The sequence below is a fragment of the Pleurodeles waltl genome, chromosome 7 (genome assembly GCF_031143425.1).
Source record: "Pleurodeles waltl isolate 20211129_DDA chromosome 7, aPleWal1.hap1.20221129, whole genome shotgun sequence".
NCBI lineage: Eukaryota > Metazoa > Chordata > Amphibia > Caudata > Salamandridae > Pleurodeles > Pleurodeles waltl.
Genome location: NC_090446.1, coordinates 125,992,220 through 126,019,738, shown reverse-complemented (window position 1 = coordinate 126,019,738; position 27,519 = coordinate 125,992,220). Strand labels below are relative to the sequence as shown.

The window sequence follows — 27,519 nt, the reverse complement described above, 5'->3', positions numbered from 1 at the left end:
TTTGCATATAGCTGTGTGCAACCTTTGTAACCTAACCTGAAACTAAATTCGAAACCTTCAACAGTGGTGGCCAATTTTCTTCTGAGTAGTCTCAGGCCACTTCCTGATCCTGTACAGCGACTAGCTGTTTTAGTGTGGCAAGATATTTTTTAAAGATCACCATGATTTATAGCCAGTACACAAAATCCTTGCAAATGAGTGCAAGAGTTTCTTAGAGGGAGAAGCCAGAAGAATAAATGTTACTCCAACACTCATTACTTTATAAACATTAGGCAGACATTAGTGATACTTCCTATGTCTCCACTCAGTTGAACCAAAATCTTCTGCTAAAAAGGCAAACAAAAATCCTTCTTCAGAGCAGTCGCTATCATGAAGTGGAAAGCACCAAGAGTGTTGGCAAAAACTGATTCTGTTTTTAAATTATTCTTCAAAGCAAAACCTCACTTACTGTAATACTAAAACCCAGAGGCTACAAAGCAATAAATAATTTTGAAGCACAAATTGTGATGCCATACAAGCTACAAGAAGTAGTCTGATAAAATAATTTTTCAGAATTGTTTCATGTCAAACTAATTTGCCCAAGACGGCAAACCTTCCTCTAGAATTAGCTGAGATATCTATATCTTGCTAAAGATGACTACATTGAAAGAGGAAGCAAATGCAGGGAAGAACATTATACATCTAGAGCTGACTAGAGGCAAAGGCCAAATGTAGATGTCTCACTGGGTAGCTGCCAGCCTCGCATATATTGAAACTCAAACACCCTTCATTTTAATTATAATTAGGGTGGGTGACAATTGGGCTGCATGTTTTTAAGAATAATGGGGATCAGGGCTGCAAGCATAGACCTTGAGAAAACTAACACATGGTAGGTTTCCATGACTTGGTAGTGATCTTTTTGTGTCAGTGATTTGCAAAACTATGGGTCTGAATTTCTTAACCCTTGCCCAACATTTCATCCTCCCATGTTAAGAAGGGGGCATTCTGAAACCACTTTTTCCTCTAAGCAAGATCTTTTTCAAGCTCACCAAGAAAAGGAACCTACCACCCCTCCCCTAACTCTTGTTTTAATCAATATGCTTATGTCTAGTTATCTATCCAGGTCAGGTTTAAGCCTTCTTAATCTGTGGCCTTTCCTGAGCAGTCCTGCATGTTTTCTTTTGTTCTCTAACCTGTAATTTTTTTCATCCTTTTTCTATGACAGCTGTTTCCGGAAAAGCCCAGAGCAAGATCTCATCATTCTTTCTAAAGAACCCAGAATGTAAAAATAAATCTCTGGAGTCCACGTCTCATGAACCAGTCACCAGGAGCCAATTGGTGGCTCACAACAGCACTCCAGTGCCACCATTCGGCTGTTCGGGTAGGTTCATCCAGTCAGGAAAATGGGAGGGAGGTGAAGTTGTGGGGCAACACTAGCACTCTTAGCCACCACTTCAAAGTTGGGAGCTATCACAGAGATGACTTTGGCATCTCGGGACACTGAGTTACTATTGGAAATCCACTGTGAATTGGAGCCTAGAAATTCACTTTTTCCATCTTGGGGTAGTAAGAGAAGACAGACTTCTTCTGCCTCTAGAGTCCTTTGAGGTGACAAACCTTATGATTGAGGTTCCCCTACCCCAGGAGATTGCGTGCATGCTTTAATTGCCCTCCTACACCTCTGCTTATTGGTTGATTGATGCAGGTTCATTGGTTGTATGACATTACAACATGGCCAAATCATGCAGGTCTTTACCACACATTTTTAACATGCATATGCCTTTACCACTCATGGTAAATGTATTTAAGATAACACTTAGAAATTCCCTTAAAAAACAAAAGGTTACAGGGATGTTCTTGTTAGGATAACATTTCAAATGTACGAAACCATAGAAATTCACCAGTTAGAGTTACGCTTTCGCCATGCACAGGTTTGTGACCAATAATTTTACTACAGATCTTACAGTGACTTTATCAATGATGTTATCAAAGATATAATGAGTGCCGTAATTTGAGGGGTAATTAGCAGTGCATGGCGAGGGCCCGAGTTATAGTTACCTTAGTGCACAAGTTATAGTTACTTGAGGCAACTATAACTATAACTGGTGAATTTCTATGGTTTCATCTGTGAGTGGGTGCATGAGTGTTTGGGGGGTGTGTGAGTGGGAGCGTATGTGTCTGAATGATTGTGTGAGCGGGAGAAATTAAAAAGAGACAGATAGAAAGTGAGAAGGATAGAGATAGAGTTGCTTAGGCTTTGATGTATGATTTACTTAGAATGAGATTTTTCTTGACAATTTAAAATAAAAAGTTTGTCGTTTAAAAATAAAACTGATTTGTACATTTTAAAAAAGGAAGCGAATTCGGCTGGACTTGAACCCTGACTGCTCAGTGTGAAGGACTAGCAACCTTCACATTAAGCTGTAGGTTTTTATTTGTTTTTGTTATGTTTTTTTCTTAGCCCATTATGGGCTGTCTGGGCTGCGGGGAAGCCCTCAAGGGCTCCCCGCACTCCCTCAATATTTATTTATTTTAAAATGCCATTATGGACTACCTGGCACTGTGGGGGTAGCCTTTTGCGCTGCTAAAGATGCAGCACCCTGTCTGTGAGAGTAATTGTTTCCTCTGTTTCCCTGCCCACATCTCTTTTGGCAGGGAAGCAGAGGAAAACTCAGCTTCCAGCAAGCAAGAGCTGTTTCACAGCTCTCACTTGCTGGAACTGGAGTGTTTGCTCTGATCTGGCAGGAGTTGTCAAAGCTCCCGCCAAGTCAGAGCAAACAGCTATGTCCTGAGGGTGGGCACCCAGGGACATAGCAGGAGCCGTCCCTAGGGGGTGATGGTCCCCAGGCCATCAATGGCCCCTCAATGGGGGGCTGGCTCCAAAGTTGTATTTGCCCCAGGAAGTTAGTGGCCTGGGAATGCAGGGGGCCACGTGGTCACTGCATGTAATTCAATGTTTGCCCTGGGGAGGTGGCGGTCCATAGGGATTCCGGGGGGGCGACGCCCCCTACATGTAATTCAGTATTAGCCCCAGGGAGGTGGCGGTCCCTGGGGCTGCGTGGGGCCATGCGGTCCCCACAAATTCCTTCTTTTTTTTTATTGCCCCATGGAGGTGGCACTCCCTGAGGCATCCAGCAGAGCTGTGTGGCCCTCCCACATGTAATTCAGGTTTTGCCCTGGGAAGGTGGCAGTCCCAGCCCTTCCCAGTTTTAATTACTTGTTTGGCCCAGAGAGGTGGTGGTCGCGGGGCTTAGGGGTATCTATGTGGCCCCACTGCATATATCGGTTTTTAGTTCCACGAAGGTGGTGGTCCCCGAGGCATGGAAAAGCCCCAGGAGGGGGTTCTGTGCGCCCACCTCCCCACCACTATGATTGTAAAGCCGCAGAGAAGTGGTGATCCCTGGTTCTCATATGAGCCAAATGAAGGGGGAGGTCTGCGCAGCCCCCCTTAATATTACAGTAAAACCCTAGGGATGTGGTGGTCCCTGGAGCTCAAGAGAGCTTTAGGAGGGGGGACCCCGTGTGCACCCTCTTCCTTTTTAGGTCGAGTGTAAGCATACGGCCTCTTGTATACATTAGTATACTTCTTATGGCTTAAAGCAATTTGTTGGTTGCAGTGTCCTTTCTCCTTGCTCACTAGTGTTCATTTCTGCCTCTTTGTCCCTTCTTTTCGTTTTTCAGAGCAGGGACTAACTACTGTATAATTCCACCTTGTTTCTTTATCTGTTGCTTCGATGGCGCAGTCATTGGAGTCAGGGGGTGGGGTAGAGCAAGGGTTGCTCTGCTGGCTTGTTTTTTTAAATGACTACCTTCAAGATGTTCACACCCTGCAGCAGCTCAAGTAGGTTTCAAAATATTGCCATGGCTTAGTAAGAGAAACAGGAAGAATCTTATCTGCCCCTCATCCATTAAGGAGAAATTTTGCAAAAATGAAACAGACACGCTGAGTAACCAAAAGTGACTCAGTGCACCGGCCTGCCGCAGATGCGCTCTGGAAAGTCATGGAAGGGATTAGCAGAACAGAGCTGCTTTTACCCACAGAAGTGTAACTCAACCTGCAAATAAACTTGTAAATACACAAACGTTTGTGAGCCAGCTCTGAACGCTGCCTCCCACAGAGCCAACAAACTTAGAAATTAATTATCTTTATTTACGTTTATTTCTCTCGTTACTCTTCCATGGCTGTCCTGTGTCTTTTTGTTGGGAATTGTGTTAGCCAGCCAGCAACTCTGGTGGTGGGGTGGTGAAAGTGTTATTCTACTGGAATTAGCATGGCAGATTTAAATTACGATGCTAAATGGCAACATTTTCATTTTTTACTGCAGATCGAGAAAGAAGGTAAATGGAAGTGCTTTAGTTATATGTAGGGCCACTGGAATTATATGGCAGCATAAGACCAAAATATGAGGCAGGGTTGACCAGTTTATGTTGCAAGAAAAGTCCAGTTATGAATTTACAACGCCAATAGATGTAACTCAGTGCAAGACCTATTGCATTTCAAATGCACGTTTTTTTATATTGCCTCTTGGCCCGAGACCTGGCCCACCTGGGGGATATATTTTGAAACGTGCTTGGTTTAAAAAAAAAAAAAAAAATTGGTGGATTTGTGCATCCTCTGCACAATTTGCCGAGAACTTATAAAAATGTTTTTTTAGCCTGTTGGAGCCCGAGGTGGTCCCCAGCTCCAAGGCTAATGGTCAGGGTATTCCTATCCTGCCCCCTTTTAATTTTTTCTTTACTTTTTGGAGATTTAGTTGAAGTGTTGGCAGCCAATCAGATCTCAGCATGGCATCTCCGGGATCAGCAGAGCCTACCGGTCTCTATAGCTCTATTTCTTTTTACTTTAGAATCTCTAAAGCTACTGAACGGATTTACACAAAATCACAAAAGACACACTTTCTGAACCAAAAGCTAGCTTTCTGCCAAATTTGGTGTAATTTTGTCCAGTGGTTCAGTCTGTAGTTGTGTTCAAAATCCCTTTGGGAAAATGCATGGGGAAAATGCATTTTGGGACCCTCTTTTTCTCAGCCCCCGCTTTACAGATCACCCACAAACTTTCAAGACAGCAGCTGAACCGACTGTCGTATTACTTTTGAAAATTTGCAAAATGGCCGCAAATTTATTTGCAAAACAAAAGATGCTTTTTATATGGAAACTAGGTCCTAACTTTAACTACTTACTAGGGACCACCAGTAGAAGATAAATATAATTCACTTAAAAAAGCTAAGTTTACAGGGACGTTATAGTTAGGATCTGAACTTGCTTGCACAAAACAATAGAAATTCAGCTGTTATTGTTATGGTTAGCTCAAGTAACTATAGCTCGCGCCCTCTCCATGCACGCTGAAGTGCGGCCCCTTTTGAAGAAACCATGCGCTGACCCAGAAGATCTGAAGAACTACCGGCCCATCTCCCTGGTTCCCTTTCTGGCGAAGGTTCTCAAAAAGGCAATCAACCAGCAACTCACCGAACACCTGGAACATTACAACCTCCTGGACCCCGGATTCCGAGCCAATCACAGCACCAAGACAGCCCTGAATGCATCCTCTGACAACATTAGGACCCTCCTAGACTGCAGCGAAACAGCAGCCCTCATCCTCCTGGACCTGTCAGCCGCCTTCTACATTGTCTCCCACCACATCTTGCTCAACAGGCGCCACCAAATCGGAATTCAGAATGGATCACCTCATACCTCATGGAAGAACCCACAGAATCTGTCTCCCACCATTCACCTCGGAACCCAAGATCATCATCTGTGGCATCCCACAAGGATCATCCTTCAGCCCCACCCTCTTCAGCACGAACTCATCAACCCCCTTGACCAACACCATCAGATCGCACAAACTCCACTCAACCTATGCCGACGATACCCAGCTCATCTTCTCGGTGTCAGAAGATCCATCCACCACCAGAGTCAGCTTCCACAGATGTATGATGAACATCACTGACTGGACGAAGGTCAACTGTCTCAAGCTCAACACAGACAAACGGAAGTCCTCATCTTTGGGAACAACACCTCGCCATGGAACGACAATTGTGACTTGCTGAACCAGATCCTTCCCCGACAGACCATGCCCGCAACCTCAGCATCATCTTGAACAGAAAGTTATCTGTGCAGAAACAGGTAAACACACTCTTGTCTGCCTGCTTCTACACCCTATGCATGTTCTGTAAGATTTTCAGGTGGTTCCCAATCAACACCAGAAGGAGCGTCACTCAAGCCCTTGCATCAGTAGGCTGGACTATGGTGATACTCTTTATAAAGGAATCACTGCACGTCTCCTGAAGAGACTACAGATAATACAAAACTCAGCAGCAAGACTCATCCTTGACCTCCCCAGATGGACTCGCATCACCCTGCACCTCAAGAAGTTACACTGGCTCCCGATCCAGAAGAGATGCCAGTTCAAGAATCTGACCCATGCATGCAAAGCCCTGCACAATGAAGGACCAGCATACATCAACAAACAAACAACCTTCCACCAACCAACTAGACGCCTGTGATCCGCCTCCCTCTTCCCCGCAGACAGCCCTCTGGATCCACCGATTCAACAGCGGAGGACTCTTCTTTTCTCACGTTAGGGTCAAAGCTTTGAATGACCTTCCCCTGCACCTCCGGAATGCCACATCACTTCGGAAATTCAGGAAAAGAGTCAAGACATGGCTATTCAAATGATTAGAGCACCGAAAAGCAGTTAGCAAATCCAGCACCTTGAGACCCTCACCGGTGATTTGCCACTATTTATAAATCCTGATTGATTGATAAAAATAACGTTACCATCCATTACACTTCTTAAACCCTAAATTACCCTTATAACCCTATACCCCTATCCATTCCTAAATGCTAAAATACCTTTACTACCCTATACCCCTAACTTTCTCTAAACCCCTACCCAACACTAAACCTTAAAACCCCCATCCTACCCTAAATATGTATGTATGTGTATGTATGTATTTGTTTATAGACTCACATATATCAATTCATATAGGTGGTGAGCACGGTTATAGGGTTGGATAACCTCAATTAGTGTGCCACTTCTTGTTTGCCGTGGATTACATGGGACGACAGTTGTGTATTTATCTGTGACGGAAGCTCAGGACCGTCGGGAGCACCGGCAAAGCTAGGACTCTTGTCAGCGCAACCATGGCTTTTCTTTGGTGCATACACACACACAAACATTTATACATACCTTAAATAGACTTCCCATGTGTGGTAAAAATGTGGGTGGTATGAAATGAGTGGTAAAGGCACTGCCTGGTAATTTGCACATTGTAAAGGCTGTTTCCCGCTCCACTCGCTGCTTATTGGTCATTATTACCCTGGCATGTGAAGGCAGTTTGTCTCACACTGAACTTTCTGTGGCCAAAACTATTATCTTGGTCAAATGTATGAAATTTGAGACAATAGAGAGCCTTTGAAAAAAAGGTAGTACTGTGGGAAGGCACCTGGAAACTGGCGAAGTGAGTTCTTATTTCAAACTCAGTCCAAAACACAATTGATGCTTCTTCCTTTTGTCACCTCCAAGCCCAAACCAATATCAAAATATTTACAATCCATTGCACCCATTACAAAAAGATGCGTGGTTCATTAGAACTCAAATGCGTCAAAGAATGCTGGAGTCAGCTGTTATTGGGCTGCCTGTTACTTTGTTATTGTTAACTTGAATCACTGTGGGGCGACTGTACATGGAGTCGTTTTGAACGTCGTTGATTTGGTGTGGATGTGAGAAATAAGTGTCTGTTAGTGTAAGTTTGCAGCAAATCCAATTTCCACACTTCAGTAACGATCAGCAACATGATACGTCAGCCACATGTCAATAAACTATGTCTAATGATATTGGTAACAGAAAGAATGAAAACCACAGGCCGGCACTCAGTACGATGTAATATATGGCATAAAGTAATTCCAACCACAGACCAATTCACAGATTCCAGTGTTATCGGACACATTGGAGCATCTACTGCAAGCTAACACCCCACTTCTCCACAAAGACGTACCTGACACAAAGATAGCGGGTGGTGCGATAATTCTCAAAATTTAATGGAAGTGCGTTATTACGCATTCTTCCTTCTATTCCTCCTTTGAATGATGTCAATTGGAATCACACTCTTAGTCATAAAAATGCTAAGCTTCCACATCATCTTCAGGGCCATTATTACTCCTCCTTAGAGCAATTTAGTGATCTCTTCATTTCCATGGTGTAGGAAGCTGGCCTGGTGTGTAGTGGGTACCTGAGGTACTTACACCTTATACCAGGTCCAGGTATCCCCTATTAGTGTAGTGTGGGCAGTGTCTAGAAGTCAGGCGTTCTAGAGGTAGCTGTGGCTTATCTAGGAGACATGCAAAGCTCATGCAATACCACTGTAGTCACACAGTACTCACACCCATGAAAGAAAACACTTGGTGTTAGAAAAATAAAGGTACTTTATTTTAGTGACACAATACCAAAAAGTACTAGAGAGGCAACCTTCCAATGGGAGGTAACACACTAGATATGTACACTAGCAATCAGCAATAGGTATAGAAAGTGATAGAAAACAGTGCAAATGCAGATAGACAATAGTGACCCTTGGGAGGACCCCAACCATATACTAAAAAAATGGAATGCGAACAGAGGACCCCCACCTAGATAAGTGGAATGTGTAGAGGGGAGCTGGGATACTAGGAAACCCCACAGGTAAGTACTGTAGTGCCACCCAGTGACCAGGAAGAAACAAGTAAGTTCCTGGATTTCCCCAAACCACCCAAAAGGAAAAGAATGAAGAAAATGTAACACCCAGTCGAGACTGCAAGAAACTAGTAGTGGATTCCTGAAGAGGAAGACCTGTGGAAGAAGGGGACCAAGTCCAGAAGAGTCCAGGAGGAGTAGGAGCTACTACCCACCCAGCTGTGGAAGCACGAGTTGGTCGACTGTAGGACAGAGTTGGTCAGAAATGCAGCCCTGGAGCAGGTGAAGAGTTCCTGGAGGATGCAGTCGATGCCCCATGCTGGGTGAAAGACTGAAGTCCGTCAGTGGTGTGTAAAAGCCACCAACAAAGCAAAGGCAGAAGTTGTAGTGAAGCAAAAGTGGAACTGCCGGGGACCAGCAAGGTCCAGGAGGAATCAACCCATGGAGGGAGTCCTAGGGGAGCCCTCAGCAAGGCAGAGAGTCCACAGAACAAGAGGCACCCCTTTAGGAGACCCATTGGACGAGGAACCAAGAGTCAGAGGAGCCCACGCAGCACTACTGGAGAAGGGCACCAAGCCGCAGGAGAAGCATTCAGAGGGCTGTGCGTCGAAGGAAAGTATGCTGGGGCCAGGGCCAAACGGAGCCTGAAGATCCCTTGGAGGAGATGCAAACAATCCTTGGTACCTGCAAGAGACGATGTGCACAGAGGTACTGACCTGCATAGGAAGGCAAGGACTTACCTCCACCAAATCAGGAGGGGGCTCTGACGTCACCTGCCTGACCTGGCCACTCAGATGCTCCCAGAGGTCCCTGCCAACCTTGGATTCAAGATGGCAGAACCCAGAGACTCTCAAGAGGAGCCCTGGGCATCACCCCTGGGGTGGTGATGGACAGGGGATTGGTCACTCCCCTTTCCATTGTCCAGTTTCGTTCCAGAACCAGTGGTGACTGGTTTATGCACCGAGAGCACCAAATGTGCCCTTCAAAGCATACTAGTGGGTTAGAGAGGCTATCCCTCCCAAGCCATGTAACACCTATTTCCGAAAGGAGAGGGTGTTACCCCCCCTCTCCCAAAGGAAGTCCTTTGTTCTGCCTCCCTGGGCTTGAGGTGTTCAAGCAGCAGGAGGACAGAAACCTGTCTGAGGGGTGGCAGCGGTTTGGACTGCCTGGAAAACCCCAGAAGGCTGGTAGGAGCAATGCTGGGGTCCTCTAAGGATCCCCCGGAGTGCATGGAATCATACTTCCAATACTGACAACAGTTTTGGGATATGATTCCGACATGTTTGGTAGCAAACGTGCCTAGGTTCAGAGTTACCATTATGTAGCTAGACACAGGTAGTGACCTATGTCCAGTACACGCATAAAATGGCATCCCCGCACTCTAAGCCCAGGAAAATGGAACTGGAGTTCGTAGGGGCACCTCTGATAGTGCAGGGGTTCCCTCACACCCAGGGACTCGCACCCTGTCCTCTGGGCTAGGAGGGCCTGCCATAGGGGTGTCTTACAGTGACCTGGTGCAGTGACCTGTTGTGAAAAAGGGTGCATGCACCCTTTCACGCAGACTGCAATGGCAGGCCTGCAGAACACTTAGCAGGGGCTCCCCTTGAGTGGCATAAAACATCCTGCAGCCCATGGGGATCCCCTGGTACCCCAATGCCCTTGGTACCTGGGTACCATATACTAGGGACTTACATGAGGGCACCAGTATGCCAAATGTGGGGTGAAAATTGTACAAGTTACCATGTTAGAAGGGAGAGAGCAAAATCACTGGGGACCTGGTTAGCAGGATACCAGTGAACACATTCTAACACACTGACAACAGAGGCAAAAAGTGGTGGTAACCATGCTATAAAGAGTCTACTTTTCCTACACATGGTATCTTGGTACTCCACCAGTGTCTTCCTGGATGACTTTAACATCCCCTGAAACATTTGAAAAATCCTCTGGCTCCCAAAATCGGTGTTAGACCTGACAGCCTTAGGGTGGTCATCCCCCAACTTTTTGCCTGCCTCCCTCCATTTTTCTGACCCAGTGTTTGCGGTTTTCGGACTGCTGACCAGTGCTAAAGTGCATATGCTCTCTCCCCTAAACATGGCAGATTTAATTTACCTGTAAGTTCCTAGTGAGGTCCACTACATGGGCCCAGGGTCTGTAAAATAAATGTTACTAGTGGGCCTGCAGTACTGATTGTGCCACCCACATAAGTAGTCCCTTAACCAGGTCCCAGGCCTGCCATTGCAAGACCTGCATGTGTAGTGTCACTGCCACTTCGACTTGGCATTTAAAACTACCTGCGAGGCCTTAAACTCCCCTTTGTCTACATATGTCACCCCAGAGGTAGGCCCTATGTAACCCACAGGGCACGGTGATATGTAAGTAAAAGGAAGGACATGGGCTTATGTGTTTTACATGTCCTGGTAGTGACAAACTCATACATTTGTTTTCCACTACTGTGAGCCCTGCCTCTCTCATAGACCAGCATTAGAACTGCCCCCATATACTTTTAAGTGGTAGATTTTGATCAGGTAGGAGTAGCCCTGTTATATTTAATATTGTCAGAATGGTAACAGAAACTCCTGCTTACTGGTGGAGTTGGATTTAATGTTGCTATTTTAGAAATGCCACTTTTAGAAAAGATGCACTTACTGCCATCTGTGCCATAAAGCCCTGTCTCCAATCCACGTCTGGTCTGTGCTGGTTGACAGCTCCCTTTGTGAATTCCACCCAAACGGCCATAAACTCAGGACACTCGGCTACCTGTGCATTCATCTGCATACTGAATGGGTCTCCCTGGGCAGGAAGGGTGGAGGGGCTTTCTCTTACACTTTAAAGGCCACTGGCCTGCCCTCACACAAAGGACTAATAACCCCCCAGATCCTCCCCAAACCCCACAGGGATCCTGGCAGACAGAACTAGGCTGAAAGGGAAACTTGTGCATTTCAAAACCAGTCTTTGAAGTTTCCCCCAATTTAAAGGCATTTTGGAGTATTTAAACTGGGTCTCTGACCCCACCAAATCAGACACTTCTGGATCTACACCTGGACTGAACTACCTGGCTGCCCAGAGGACTCATCTGGACTGCTTTGCTGAGAAGAACTACTGCCCTGCTTGTTGCCTTGCTGCCTGGTGGCCCCTGACTGTGTTTGAATGACTCTGCTTTCCCCAAATGTGCTCTCTGAGGGCTTGGATTGAGCTTGCCCCCTATTCTTAAGTCTCAGGGCCAACAAAGACTTCATCTACTAGCTTTTAGCTAGTTCACTGACTTGAGGGATTCCTGGAATGACTTCAGCGACGCCAGCACCGATGGCGCAGCTGCTCCCATGGACCTTGCTGCATGCAACGTCCGTGGCCTGCAAAGCAAGTCCGACGTTGCCGCGATGCCGCTGACATCCCACAGTGTGATCGCGACACTGCAAAGTCTACTCATCACGTCTTGACTGACTGAATTCATCGACCCCGCAGGGTAACAAGGAACCGACTCCTCGCCATTGACGGTGCACCAGCTCCCCCTGCAACCAGATGGAACAGACGCCTCACCTCGCAGAACAGAACCAGGGCCTCACCTCTCCAGACGCCGTAAGGGTCTGACGCCGCACCAGCTCCAGAGATGTTTATCCTCCATGACTCTGTGCAACGTCTTTGTTTCTTCATTTTCAAAGATACTGTGCCTGGAGGTCTGTGCGACTCTGTGCCTGACGCCTGTGGCGTCATATTAATGGGGACGACTCCGTCAACAATGCCTTGATAACCCTAGTTGGAGCTATTTAGTTTCTAAGCGCTTTAATGGGATCTAATCTTTAAAAATAATCATAACTTTGATTGTGTACACTGGATTCTAAACGTTTTTGACTATATTTTACTCCGATAAATATCCATTTCTTTAAACCTGTGTGGTGTATTTTTGTAGTGTTTTCACTGTGTTACTGTATGGTATGAATTATTGCACAAATACTTTACACATTGTCTTCTAAGTTAAGCCTGCCTGCTTGGTGCCAAGCTACCAGCGGGTGAGCATAGGATAATTTGGTTTGTGTTGTTACTTACCTTGACTAGGATTGTGGTCCTTACTTGGACAAGGGTGTATACCTCTGCCAACTAGAGACCCAGTTTCTAATACTCTGGTATCAGGAATGGAACAACTGCCCTGATAGCATCCTTTACTTCCTCGCATACTCAACCAACCTCATTACCTTAGGTCAGCCCATCATGATGGACTAGGCTAACTACCACGCATTTCCACTTCGCTTGACTCGCATTCAGGTTCACAAAATGAGACAATCTAAACCAACAAAACTATGGATAATGGGCCTAGCTAACATTCCTTTACCTCAGTTCTCTGTAGCGCTTATGTGCATACAAATAGATAAGAACATGCCAATATCAATGGAAAGTCTCATCCACTGCTATAACTGCCCAACCCTTAATATCATCAGCAAATCAGTCTCCGTCTGGCACAAATTATTAAACTACGAACTATTGGTCCTCTGGTAAATAACACAAGCTGACCTCTGGCAAGAGGATCATCAGACAGCTCGAAAGAAATCGGGAAAAACTGTCAAACTTATGAAACATCGAAGGCCTTTTAAGACAAAAAAAAACAGATGCTCAAGAAAACATCTCTAAAAGCAGGTATTTTAGTACACTGCTGAATTAAGTTTCAAATGCCCGAAAGTATTTTTTTCCAAACTATCGAACCTTCCAGCAATCTCAATTTGTAAGCAATGTTTCCAGCTCAGCCGTGCTTGTATCAAATATTAACAACTTCTCTCACAGTAAAATCATAAAAACACACAAAGGAATACAGTCAGGTTGTGACCCAGACACCCAGCTGGAAATTCCTAAAAGAAACATCAGGGTCATTCAGTAAACCTAACATCATAAAAATACACCATAGTATTGCCTCAAACAATCCCTCAACATATATAAAGGCTCCAATTCCAGCACAGCTAATAAAACACTGTGTTGAAGACACGGCACCACGAGTTCTGAAAACAACGAATGCTTTCCTGGTGGAAGGAATTTTTCCAGCTGTATTAAAACTGGCAAAATGACCCCTTATTCAAGAAACATACGGAAACTCAACGACCCACTAGAACTTGAGATACCCTTCCTCTGCAATAGTAATGAGAACAGTTTCATTACAACTTCTTCAACATACCTCCAACAACAGTTTGACGAGCAATGTCCAGTTAACAAGGCCCTTTCAGATCTTCTATCATTCCTGTAAACTGTGGATTCTCTCTAGATTCAGTCATCTCCCTTTCGCCATTAATTCTTTATAGGTAATACTGCTGGAAAAAATATAAATCTTAAATTAAAGTATCCAACACATCTGACAACCTAACTCTGAAATCCTTTGGTGAAACTCTCATGAACGGGATGATCTTTACTTCCATGAATCTAAACTTGGAAAACTGAATTTGTCCTCTTCTATCTGATGACAAAAGCCCCTTTGTCAAAAAATGGTTTATCTAACTGGCATGTAGGCTAAATTATACCTAACTTGATCCCATAGGTGAGATCGCTGGCTTCGTAATGAACAATACCTCAGGATCGAAGTCTACATCACAAAAGTTACAGTCAGTTGCTCACATGGAATTCGTCGCAAAGCAGTCCTGCTTGCTGCAGGTTGGATGGTCAGTGGAGCAGAAAAAAAGAGAACCTTTTCCGGTTTTGAAGGACCTCCACTGGCCACACCTTAAAGCCACAATTTACTTTATGATGGACAGTATAACCAATAAAGCGCCAAATATCATCCTTCATGAGTACCTGAACAACAAACTGCAGACACTGGGAGAGGAGCTTAACACCAGAAGCAAACCCATCCTTCTACAGGAATCTGAAAAAAACCCACTTTGTCTGAGATGTTAAATCAGGAATTCTCCGGCCAAGAACCAAAGAATTTGGAACTTACTACCTGAGTACCTTAGACGTAACTCTTATCTGTTAGTGTTCTGTAAAAACATAGCTAATTGAGACTCTGATTTGTTCTGACTCGTGTCTTCTTCACAAACTGCTTCTTAACTTTATCCTCTATGAGGTAATTACTCTGTACACATATTCCTGCCTTCAACAAGTGTTCCTTACATTTCCTGTTACTCATGACGTGCTGTGCTGCCTATTTTGTTGCTGGATCCTCACCATATAATATTTTTGATGTATAATAATGCTGCAGTGAGTCCGACTTGGCAACAGAACACACAATGACTCGTGACTAGAGGCAGCACATAGTGCTAAGGGCAAATGTTAGTTAAATCGAGCAGCAAGGTTTGCCTAAAACATGCTAACTCCACCCTTAGGTGATTTCTGATGGATATATCTTCTCACAGATTCCTCCCGTTAGGCGTATTCCTTTCCATCTTCAGACTGCCATGGAAAACATTTTCCTCAGCAGTGGTTCTCCACCGCTGCCAAGTGGTACCACATGACCTTAGTCGTGCATCCTCCTTTGGATGTGACATCACCAGAGTATTTTATGTCCTCATAGATATGATCAAGTGCCCTCTGTCTTGTCGACAATTTGTCCCCATTTTCAACAGCAATTATGTCAAATGCCTACTTGAAAGCCATCCAGATTTTAAGTTTTGCAAATGGTTCTGCAAGAAGATGTCCCTCTAGGAGCTCCATGATCACAGAATATGGTATCTGGGTTTAGAACATGACCTTGTGGCCTGTGACTCTTGTATGAAGAAGGCAAAACCAACTAAAGTATCATCCCCTTTCATTAAGGTCCTTTTTCAGGGCTGATTTCGAAGACGTTGGCAACACAGTCCTAGTATAGGTGTCAGTAGAGAAAAATGTAATCCATGTGGCAAAGGAAACGGTTCAGGCTAATTTTAATGACAAGCCCTATCATGAACTTTTCCACAGGGCCCAAAGTTTTACATCATTTGACTTCTCGTCTGTCGGCAGACGAGACAAGGGAGCATTGACGTTCTAGGTCTCACTCTGCAGAGCCTGCGTCTTGGCCGACTCCTTGCCTCCCCGAGTTTCCGGGATCCAGAGAAACCCCTCCCAACTCAGAGTTTTTACGAGACCATGCACCTCATTTTTGGACAGTTTGACACCGCTGGAGCGCCTTTGGGCCCTGCAGAGTTGGAAGGGCCCCCTTCAGGTTCCGCGCCCCCGGCTTCGGCCTCTGCGCTGAGGGTCACCGAAGGATCCAGTCCTGGATCCGAACTGGCTTGAGTCATACCAACCCGACACTCCTGGCGCCATCCACACCAGTGGGTGGCACCAGCACCGACTCCGACTCAGAGACAGTTGAGCATCATATAACGCTTATTCCAACACCCGCAGGAGCTTTGCCTCCATAGGTCAGATCTTGAGCATTTTTGTTATGGTTTAGGTTTTGGGGATGAATGGGAGGGGTCGCTGGACCTTGTAGAATACCAGCACCATGAACGACTACATTCGATTGGCATACAGACTTGGGTCAAGCCAGCGGACTGGATACTTCTCCAGGTACCGGCATGTTTTCTCCCCCTACCGTGGCTATGGAAGAGGGAGCTTTATGGTCTGTGGTGGTGAGGGCAGCTGAGGTCCTGGACCTCGAGTTGTCCTTGGTGGCCGACAGGACTAATCTCCTGACAGAGGTGTTACAACCAGGAGCTTCAACCTCGGAACCCATGCTCCTGTTTAATGAGGCCCTCACATATGTCTTACTGGGTACCTGGTCCAAACCCAGCACAGAGGCTCTTGTGAATAGGACAATCACCCGCCACCATCACTCCGCTCCAGGGGACCCAAGTTTTGTGACGCATCACTCCACCCTTGAAAGCTTGCTTATCCAAGCTTCCACGTCCCAGGGCGCGTTCCCTTCCGCTACCCCGGATAGGGAATCTAAGAGGTTGGATACACTTGGGACGGAAATGTTTTCTTCCACCAGCCTTGCATTGCAGTCTGTGAACACCTCATGCCTTTTGGGCCATTATTATCAAACACTGTGAGCCAGGGTTGTGCTAGTGCTGTGACAGGTCCTGGAGGAGGCTCGGGCTGTACTCTCTCCGGCTGTTGCCGATGGGAGAGATGCAGCGAAATTCACAATATGTTGCGGACTGGACAAGACAGACTCACTAAGCAGAGCGGTTTCATCGACAGTGGCCCTAAGGCACCACCCCTGGCTGAGGACGTCTGGCTTTTGAGGGGATGTTCAAGCTAACTTGATAGACATGCCCTTTGATGGCACCCGTCTGTTCGGAGACCAGGCAGACTCAGCGCTTTTAGCACTTCAAGGATTTTCGGGCTATAGATAAGTCCTTGGGCCTCAAGTGGCCCCTCATCCCCACCCCCCAGAGTCTGCCTTTCACCCCTTTCGTAGCTATGGAAGGGGCCTCCAAATGTGTCCATTCCCAGCCAGCCACCGTGCTGTGCATTCTGCCCACCCTCTATGTGGCCGAGGGCGCAGGATCCACCGTCCTTGTGGATCAGGTGGCCAGCGGTCTGGACAGTCTGCCCCTCCCTCTCCTGGTTGCTATTCCTGCTACTTTCTGGAACTCAAAAAGGACAAGGACCTCTGCCCTATCCTAGACCTTCGGTCCTTAAATCACTTCCTCAATAAGGAGAAGTTCAGGGTGCTGACTCTGGCTCAGGTTCTCTCTGCCCTGGACACAAGAGACTGGATGGTAGCCTTGGACTGGCTGGACGCCTTATTTCCGTATTCCCTTCCTGCCAGTCCACGGTATTACTTGCGATTAATGGTAGGCCATAAGCACTTTCAGTGTTCACCAAGGTTATAGCGGTGTTTGTGGCTCATCTGCAGAGATAAGGTGTTTGTCTTCACCTAACTTGATGACTGGCTGTTGAAGGCGGGGTCGCCCCATGCTGATGTTTCCTACCTAGAGACTACAGTGGACCTCCTGCATTTGCTGGAGTTCACTATAACTGTGCCGAAGTCAGACCTGACTCCCTCTCAGACGCTCCATTTCATCGGAGCTGTTCTAGACACAGTGCAGTTTCAGGCTTTGCCTCCCAAGCGGCGAGTCCAGGATATTCAGGGTATAATACTGATGTTTCAGCCTCTATCCTGGATTTCAGTGAGAATGACTCTGAGCCCGTTGGGCTTCACTGCCTCCAGCATCCTGCTGATGACACATGCCAGATGGCATATGCGGGCTCTGCAATGGGACCTGAAGTTCCTGTGGGCACAGCATCAAGGAAATCTCTCCGACAAGGTCCAGATCTTGGAGGGAACTGCGAAAGATCTGCAGTGGTGGTTGACAAATCGCAGTTGGCTCAGCGGCAGATCCCTCTCTCTTCCCCACCCAGATCTGACAGTTGTGACAGATGCGTCACTCCTGGAAAGGGGCGGCCATCTGGGAGAAATGGAGATCAGAGGCATCTAGTCTCCAGCGGAATCCAGACTCCACATTAACCGTTTGGAGCTCTGTGCGATCTGGCTGGCATTAAAAGCCTCTCTTCCCCCTGTTAAGGGAAAGATGGTGCAGGTGTTCACGAACAACACAACCGCCATGTGGTACTGCAAGAAGCGAGGTGGGGTCGTGGACGTTTTGCCAGAAGGCTCTGCGTCTGTGGATGTGGCTGGAATAACAGGGATCTCTGACTGCGAGGGCAGAGGAACCAAGCGGACAATATTTAGTTGATCGCAAATGACGTCTCCATCCGGAGGTGGCGCAAGGTCTCTTTTAGCAGCAGGGAGAGCCTTGGTTAGTTCTGTTTGCCTCCGCAGAGAACACAAAGTGTCAACAGTTTTGCACGTTGGAGTTTCCAAGGCAGCAGTTGCTCAAAGATGCTTTTCACCTCAAGTGGAACTCAGGCTTCCTGTATGCCTTTCCACCCATACCACTTCTGCCCAGTGTTCTCAAGAAGATCAAGAATGACCAGGCCCAGGTAATCCTTGTGGCTCCGGACTGGGCATGGAGAGTCTGGTATCCTGAACTGCCGAGCATATCCATTGATCCTCCGATCAGACTACCCCTTCGGGAGGATCTTCTGTCATAGCATCAGGAGAGTGTTCTGCACCCGAACCTGTCGGCTCTCTGCTTTCTTGCGTGAAGATTGAGCAGCGACAGTTGACAGCTTTTGACCTTCCTCCTGAAATCTGTAATGCAATCTTGTCAGCCAGGCATCCCTGCACCAAAACGGTATACACCTGGAAGCAATTTGTGGCATGGTGCACAGACAAGTCTATTGACCCCCCCCCCCCTTTCTGCCCTCTTTCTAAGGTTCTGTGGTTTGGTTATCCTTTTTCTTGCCCAGCAGTGCTCTGCTATGGGCACTCTTAAAGGTTATTTGTCTGCTGTTTCTGCTTTTTTTTTAGGTTGCCTGATCAACTTTCTTTGTTTATGTCTCCTATTGTAAATAGCTTTCTCAAAGGCCTTACACGTATGTTCCCCCCATCCCCTTTCATTATGCCTCAATGGAACTTGAATTTGGTTTTGACATTTCTGATGTGCGCTCCTTTCGAGCCTCTCCACAATTGCCCTCTCAGGCTTCTCACTTTGAAAACAGCTTTCCTTGTGCCCATTACAACTGCCCACAGGGTGAGTGAGCTTGCAGGCATTGTTATCTAAGTCGTCCTACCTTTCTATCTATCCTGACGAAGTGGTGTTTCGCACTGTGGCCTCCTTTTTGCCAGAAGTGGTTACACCCTTTCATGTAGACCAATCCATCACCTTGCCTACTTTTTACACACACCCAAATCTCTCTAAGGAAGAGGAGAGACTCCACCGCCTGGACCCATAAAGAGCGTTGGCGTTCTACCTTGATCGTACAAAAGTGTTTTGGGTGGATGATCAACTCTTTGTTAGTTAAGTGGATGCGAAGAAAGGTCGGGCAGTGCAGAAGTGAACCATTTCCAGATGGGTTCGTACTCAGCATCAAGGTCTGCTAAGCTCTGGCCAAAACGCGACCCCTTGAAGGTTGTGTGCTCATTCTACCAGAGCTAAAGTTGCATTAGCTCGCAGAGTTCCAGTCCTTGACCTCTGTCTGGCAGCAACGTGGGCAACTCTGCACACTTTCACCAAACAAATGCTGCCTGGACAGTCAGGTCCGTAGGAACAGGCACTTTGCCCATACTGTCCTGCATGACTTTCTAATATGAACTTGGTTTGCAGACCCACATCCGGGCATGGTATTGCTTGGGTAGCTATTCAAATGTAAGGAATCTGCAACTAAACGTCTTTAGCAGATGAACAAGTTACTGACCTTCGGTAATGCCTCATCTGGTGGAGACAATATGTAGTTGCAGATTCCTTACCGACCCACCTATCCTCCCCACTCAGGGACTCCCCTTTGAGGTCCTTAGTTTTGATGCACCAGTAGTCCGTTTCTTTATGGCTCTGCGCTTCTGGTGTGGAAAGTCGGGGAAACAAACTGACGTCGGCATGCTGGCGTGGTGCCTAAATAGGAAGCGTGACATTATATCCAGCGCGGATGACGCCACAATGGACTCAAAGCCAATCAACGCTACCTCATGGTGCATAGAGGTACTGCTCACAAAGTTCTCCAGATCCAGCCTGACGCCTGGGGGAAATTCAAAGGTAAGTAATCTGCAACTAGATATTGTCTCTACCAGATAAGGAGTTACTGAAGGTAAGTAACTTGTTCATTTATTTTATATCTAGGAACTAAAACCCTAGTCTCTACCACAGTTCTTAATCAGATATTTATGATCAGATTAGTAACAATTAACAACTCAGTCCAAGCTAAGCAGTTTAGTCGCCATCACACAGTCAAACCATACACCTTGGAAATTATAGGCACATGGGTACATCATCTAAGATTTGTCATTGCACGTCCTTTATCAGAATGGTTTAACAACTCTCATTAAAGATTTATTCTCCTGTGCCCTAGCCTCAAGATGCTTCATTTAAGCCAGCAAAGAAATGTGCCAAGGAAAGATGCATATTTTGTCCATCTTCCATTGGCTTCATTCTAAGCACCATAAAAAGCATACTTCTAACAGCAGCGTAGCTGTCCTCCAGATCTCTCTGCCTAGCTCCAGGAAGCATTGTTTTATTAAGAGTGTTAGGACCATTCTTTCTGTTTGATAAGAACACCTATACACTTGAAGTGGGTCCAGCTCTTATCAGAGTTGGATGTGATCAAATGCAAATCAAGAAACGGGTACACTTACTTGAAAATGTTAGCATTTCCTTTTCTGATAAATGAAAACACTCTGAACTGAAGCTCCAGTGATATATCAGATCTGACCAGAAAGAATTAGGTAATATTGTACCCCTGTATATTTCTTTGGCGGTTAACTGTATAACTTCTCACCGGTAACGACATAACCAATTGGTCACCGGAAGATAATCCTAAATTGCATGATGGTTTTTGTTCTGATATGCACACTTCTGAAATAAACCAAATGTTGGCTCCTATCCTAGACACTTCTCTTTCCCAGTGACTTTACTACCATCCAGAGCCTTTCAGCCAAAATAGCACAATTTTCCAAGTTTCTGTTAATACTGGGACTGGGTCTAAAAGTGTATCTTAAAGCATTAGAGTGGTTAGATTGGTGGGTTAATGCACTTAAGACCACAAAGGCTACAATGGCCACGCATTCATCCCCACTGCACTTAGATGCCTACCTGTGGGACATGACAGTCCATGTCAGAAGAGCCCTGCACACATAAATGTGCTTGACCTGCAGACTGTCCATCTTGTCCTGAAGGCCTTTCTCCCTTTCATCTCAGGGGATATTTTCAGATTCCGCAAACAACACATACTGTCCATTATATCAACAAATAGTATGGTGTGGAGTCATGGATCCTATGATGGGAGGTGATTTGGCAGTAGACATGGGTGCAGCAGTGGGGAGTCTTTACAGTAGCAGCCCATCTTGGAGGCTCCCTCATTATGAGAACAGATGCTCTCAGGCGTCTCTTGCTGCAAGACTTCAAGTGTAGCTGCACCTCCAATGGAGGTTCCTTTCGTAAATCCTTTCAGCTATGGCCCAGAAAATAAAGTGTCTTCTCATTTGTCTCATACACTTACCACTCTGTGGCTCTCTGGTGTAGAGGACCTCAAATACGTTTGTTCTGAACCACCCTTGAGCAAAATGTTTATAAATTGGGACCCACACTAAACTTTTATGGTAAGGAAGGCGGGGTGAACAGGCCTACTTGGAAGGTAAGGGTGGAGGGAATGGGCTTGTTTAATCATTTGAAGGGTACCTTTTATTTAGCCCATAACTTACACTAGATGAGAAAGCTCTGACAATGCAGATGCATCAAATGTGAAAACAGAAATTAACCAAAAAGGGCACAGTGTGACTAAACACACTATTTCACTTGTGCTCATCCTTTGTATACTTCTATGCCCTGGCCATATTCTACCATGGCTTTGGTGGCTTCCACTGTTCTTTTTGAGGCTTCTCGGTTGCCACCATTTTCAGAGCTGCTATGATGTCATCCTTGTGTAATTTTGCAAAGCATTACTACCTAACATCTCAGGCAGTCAGTGATAGGTACCTTGTCCAAGCTGTTTCATGTTTTTTTTGGTTGACTGGTACTACTCAATCCCACCTCCCAGGGTGAAACTAATTTGGGCGTCATTCATTAGGTGAGGACTCTACAGGAAAATATATCTATGAGGAGTAATTATACTTTAGTAATGATATTTGTGGTAGACACAATCTTTCTGAAGATTCCTCACTACATTCTCACCTCCCAAATGAGCTAGTTCCGTGATTGATACTATCCCAAAGTACTCAAACATGTTAATGTGGGGTATTTGTCACTGTTTTGGCTCTCAGCTGCTTTCCGAATGGCTCAATGCGGTGCAGAAAATATATCAGGGACTGATGTGTGTGCGATGGTTGGTGCCAAATATACTCCACTGATGTCATGTCTGGAGGGACACAGCTTGACCTGCATGGTGCCTGGGAAAGACAATGCTATGGAAAAATTCAGGACCAGTCTAAGCCTGGAAGGAGTATTCGTAAGCTGAGGTATCTGTGGAGAGGTTATGTACCTCACAGAAATGCTTTTACCGGAGGTAAGTAACCTTTTGTTCAGGCTTTAATCCATCTCAATTACAGAGCAACACCCTGTCGCCGGTAATATTGTGCAGCAATTAATGGCAACTACACTGCAGCCCTCTTCATCTGTATTAGAAGCAGTACATTTGATAAACAGGGCAACACCCAACCTCTGATTTCATATATTAGTAGTGTATAAAGCCAGCTGTATGACAATGAGCTGGGGCTGGTGCTTGTTCATCACCAAGTATTATTACAGCTTGGTGATGGGTTATGGTCCTCAAAACTTTCACTTTGGCACACAATATTTATAGCATCATTATTGCAGGGAAGGGGACAGATGTGAAATGGATACCTTGTCCTGCCCTATTAGATTCCATTACACAGAGGTTCCATTGAAAATAGATAGCTATCTGTTAATTGTCAAGTTGGTCTGGCTCTGAATTTAATAATTTCTTATTTAATTCTTGTATAAACTCCTTCCCCTCTCTGACTACTTTTGTTAGCCTCAGACGTTGCGGCTCTCCTCCTCCTTTTTCCTTACAGGTCACTTCTCACTAAATCACATTCAGAGACAATAAACACAATGTTGAAGTGGCTGTGGCCAACATATGTTCCGTACAAAGCCCTTCAGAATTCAATGTTGGTAAACTCCTTTGTGCGAGGTATAGGTTCTGAAGGCAACAACTTTGCCAACATGAAGACCTAGCTCTTAAATGCTGCTTTTTACCAACATTCACATTCTGATATGCAGGTTTTGCCACCCTGAAAAGTGTGGGGTCAGGGTAAAAGGGAAGAATGGGTTTCTGCTACCATGAAAGGCTACATACGAACTTGTCCTCCCTTCTGTATTTATGCTTTGTCTCATTCCTCAGCTCTGCAATCACAGACATCTTTTGGTTGTTGACTCGCTTCTACTCTGCTGAAATGCTAGCGCAGAAGACCAGAGGTGGTTCCTCTGATTCTTCCCATGTGCAGTGTCCCCTAAAACTGCAAACTCCTCTTCCAACTGTGATGCATGCATTGTTTCTTTGCTCTGCCAAACTTTGAGTGCACAACTACTAGCCCTAATCCTAACTGTGGAGGTCCAAGTCCCTACTTCCCAGTTTTCCCCATTTTCCTTATAGGTGTGTTCCTTCCTAACAGGGTACCATTTGTCAACTTATCTTGTGCTTCAGTTATATTGCCTGATGTAGCTTACATGCATTTTCTGCTGCTATGAAGCTGTTAAAGTTGATTGAAGATGACAAAGCTTTGGCCAACCTCATTTCCTTACTGTGCAGTGTAGTTTATAATAGATGGCCATTGTTCACCAGTGGTTAACTAGGAACAGGATGTGAGTGACTTCAACTCGTAGAAGCAAATGAGTTGCTATTTTAGTTTGATCATTTGAATGAATGTTTGTGGAATATGTCTATTACTGATAAGCTGTTCAGCATTTCTGCCTTCCCAGTAATATGTATTTTATGTTTTTTGTAGAACACTCCAAAATGCCCAAAGTGTTGCGTTGACCGAGGAAGAGGCACCTCAGACAAGATTTTTTCCCCTGACAAGACATGCATTGGATGTAGTCTTTCAAGAGTGGAGAGGATAACTTTGCGCTTAAGACCAAGAATCACATATGATAAATGCAAACGTATATGAACATCTGTAGATTGAAATGCTTTCCTGTGGCTATCTGGTGAAAGCGCTATTGCATCTAAGGAGCCTGCTTCTCAAACATATGCTTACTCAGACAAAGAGAAAGGACTTCAGAGCATTTGGTTGAAATTAAGAACAATCGTGAACCTTCTTATTGTTGGGAAAGCTGCTTGATGTACATTCTCTTCTGCCAGGAAGAAATGTTGATACTTCCTTTTGGAAAGGTGGCATACCACAAGAACATTTCCCGGACAGGCTAGTCCATCTTTAGATGGGCTAGTTATAGTGAGGCGTTATATCTACGCATTCTTCAAAGAGAAGAGCACCTCTCTTAACGGGGACTATGGAAGAACAAACTTTTATCTCAAGAACATCTTAAGAAGATGGCCGGTCTCTAGATGTGCTAGCTGGAGAGAAGGCCTGGCATGTAAGAATATGCGATGTTTAGAACTATTGTCTAGAATGAAGAAATGCTATCAGCAGTCTTGGAGAGCAGAATCCATATGGGCAAGCTACCTCGAAAGGAGCGCAACTATATGAATCTTAATGTAGAGAAAATACCCTTCCCTAGACATGCACTTTCTGGTGAAGCAAGAAGCTTCCTTAAATATTTCAGTAGAGGTGATCTCATCTTGCCCTTGTACACACCAATACATGCATACCCGCACAAGTACACACCATGGTGGTGAGAAATAAAATTTGAATGTCCTCTTCGGAGCATCTTGGGAGAATAATGTAGTCTCTAGAACAAGCAATCTTACGAACAAACAACGATCTTTGCACTGTATCTCTGCATCTCTGCCTTGGAGCGAAATGTGGGGAGGATGAATATACTCCAGCACATGTTCACTAGTGCAATCCTAGCCAAAGGTTTCATTTTTAAAGACATTGTTTAAGAAAACATTTTATAATAAAGCAATTGAATTTGATTATTAGCCTGTACTTAGATTTTGTATCTCTAAGGGGTGGAGGATATATATAATTTTGTCCGTTTTTGCAGCTTGTAAAATGAGGTCTAGAAACCAAGTATGCTTATCCACCTAGGGTGTACTTCATCTTCACACAAACATTGGAATATATGTGGCAATTAGATTCTGGCACCCTAGAACAGAGTCAGTTTTTCTGATCAGGCGCAATCACTTTTATCCTGTGAGTTGGATCTGCAACATACCATGCACAGGATAATGCACAGGAGATGGGACATCTCGCTGAAATTGAATGCTAATCTGGATACTCTTTTGTTCCAAAGTAATACAAATAGCATAAGAGGCTGGAGATAGTGTAGCTGTCTGTGTCTAAGCTTGTCTTATCCTTTAGAGTGCGTCAGTATGCATGTGGGGTGATGAGTTTTGAAGAGCACCAATGAGGTGCTCCGGCATCTGGATCATGACAGAGCTTTTGTAAACAGTTCTCACAATATTTTATTTTCTTTCATTTCAAAGTTAGAACATCAAAACAGCCAGATGACTAATCTGTAAAAGATTTGAAATGCTTGTGTGGCTAACATAAAAACTCAGATTAAAATGTATTCCAGGAAGTGTTTTATCCCCAAAGCTAAAATCCCTGATAAAAGATTGCTGCAAATTAGAAAGGAAGCAGCAGAACGTGTACTCCACTGCCCCTAACTATTATAACACCCAGATAAAAATCTACTATCCCAACGTTATAATTTAGGTATGATGAGAGGAGGCAACAAACACAGTAAAGCTGATAGGAGGATGCTTGCAATATGTCTGACCACTTGCAATGGCTTGGAGTAGCATTCCAACCCATCGTTTGCCCGCTATATCTCCTGAGATTCGACCAACCCATATGCAAATCAGTCTTGGTTCCAATCTGGCACAGCTCACCCCAGACCAAAATACCAAGCCAGGACCTCTCCAAACAGGAACACAAGCAACCCAAGACCGGTTTCACTCTGACTGGGGCTCTTCAGTCGGGTGAAGCTAGGTTCCAGTGGCACACTGCGCAAGGACCCATATTTGGGCATATCCTTGGCCACTTAGGGCGGCACATGAATCACAAAAAAGGTGATGGGAGGATGCTTGTAATGAGTGTAACCACTGTCAATAGCTGGGAGTACCATTACAGCTCATCGTTCTTTTGCCCACTAAAGCACCTCAGATGAGACCCACCCATATGCAAATCAGTCTTGTCCTTGCTCCAGTAAGAACAGTGCAGCCCGAACTGCCAAGCCAAGTCCTCCCTGTACTGGAAACAAGCAACGAAAGACTTGGGCTTGGCAATTAGGGCTGAACTGTTCTCAATGGAGCAGGATCAAAAATGATTTGCATATACACGAAGATGGCATGGTTTGCAAAATAACAGTGGCCTGAAATGAGGCCCTGATTAATTACCAGTGGCTGTTATTAATTCAGGCATTCCGTCCATCAATTTTTATATACTTTCAGTCAACAACCAGCTAGAGAGTTTCCGGTTCTCTAGCTGACGTTTCCTCCATCCTCCTGCCAGCCCATGAGTTTTGTAACGTCAGGATAGTTTTATTTAAAAATAAATATAAGGCATTGCAGTATCCATGGGATTGATGTATACGTGTCTGAGAACCTCGTTTCTTTTTTTGTTCTCTTAAGTCGAACTAATAAGAGGGTCAGATGCTAATTAATTTATATTGTACAGCCGTGTTGGAGGCACAAAGTCAACCCTTGCTAAGTCATTCTTTTTAATTGATTGAAAAAGGGACATTCAGACACGTATTAATATTCCTTTTAAATCAAGCCAAAGGAGAAACGGTAGTCTCACAAAGCATTAATCAATATGACCTGGATGGCTGCCAGCTCGATGCAACTCAGTGATGACAAAGGAGGTTGTTTTGTTAAACACGAAACCTAATATTAAATGATACCTGCCATGTTTCACCTGTTACGTTCCTTCCTTCAGTTCCAAAGTAAAGAACCTTGAGTTTTATTTTATCTTGTCAGGCAATCATGTAGTAAGCAATATTGTCTTCCAGTCAGCTCCACAGTCATTCATTTTGTAACTCCGGGTCTAGGACTGATGAAGTTTGGGGTTCATACAAATTCTCGCCTAATTCATGGTAATGAACATTTTAGGTCTCCCCAGAGTAACTTTTTCAACTAGAGAAGGCACAAAATGTGCGTTCACCTGACACATGACCGTGTGAAAAAGGATTATGTGACAACTGCTAGGAGGAACCTATGTAAGCAGGAGGATATTCAAGGGCTTTTAGGCCTTTATCGGCCGGGCAGGTGCCCCTATAAACTTGCCACAGATACAGGCAGAAGATTTATCCTAAGGTGCAGAATAG

At 45.1% G+C, this 27,519-nt stretch overlaps 1 protein-coding gene across 3 annotated transcripts in view; it reads left to right on the top strand.

Annotated features, from left to right (window-relative positions):
* The window catches only part of RTEL1 (regulator of telomere elongation helicase 1), a 224,484-nt gene extending 199,322 nt beyond the window's left edge, over positions 1-25,162 (top strand). For 2 of the 3 annotated variants that reach the window (XR_011205455.1, XM_069243277.1), the window contains exons 34-35: positions 1,205-1,360; positions 24,072-25,162. Coding sequence is in view for 2 of the 3 variants with exons in the window: in XM_069243277.1 (XP_069099378.1) it covers positions 1,205-1,360; positions 24,072-24,103 (188 nt within the window). In the remaining variant the exon portion in view is untranslated. The remainder of the gene's footprint in view (positions 1-1,204; positions 1,361-24,071) is intronic. The other variant, XM_069243278.1, reaches the window with a different exon arrangement.
* Positions 25,163-27,519: the final 2,357 nt, after the last annotated feature.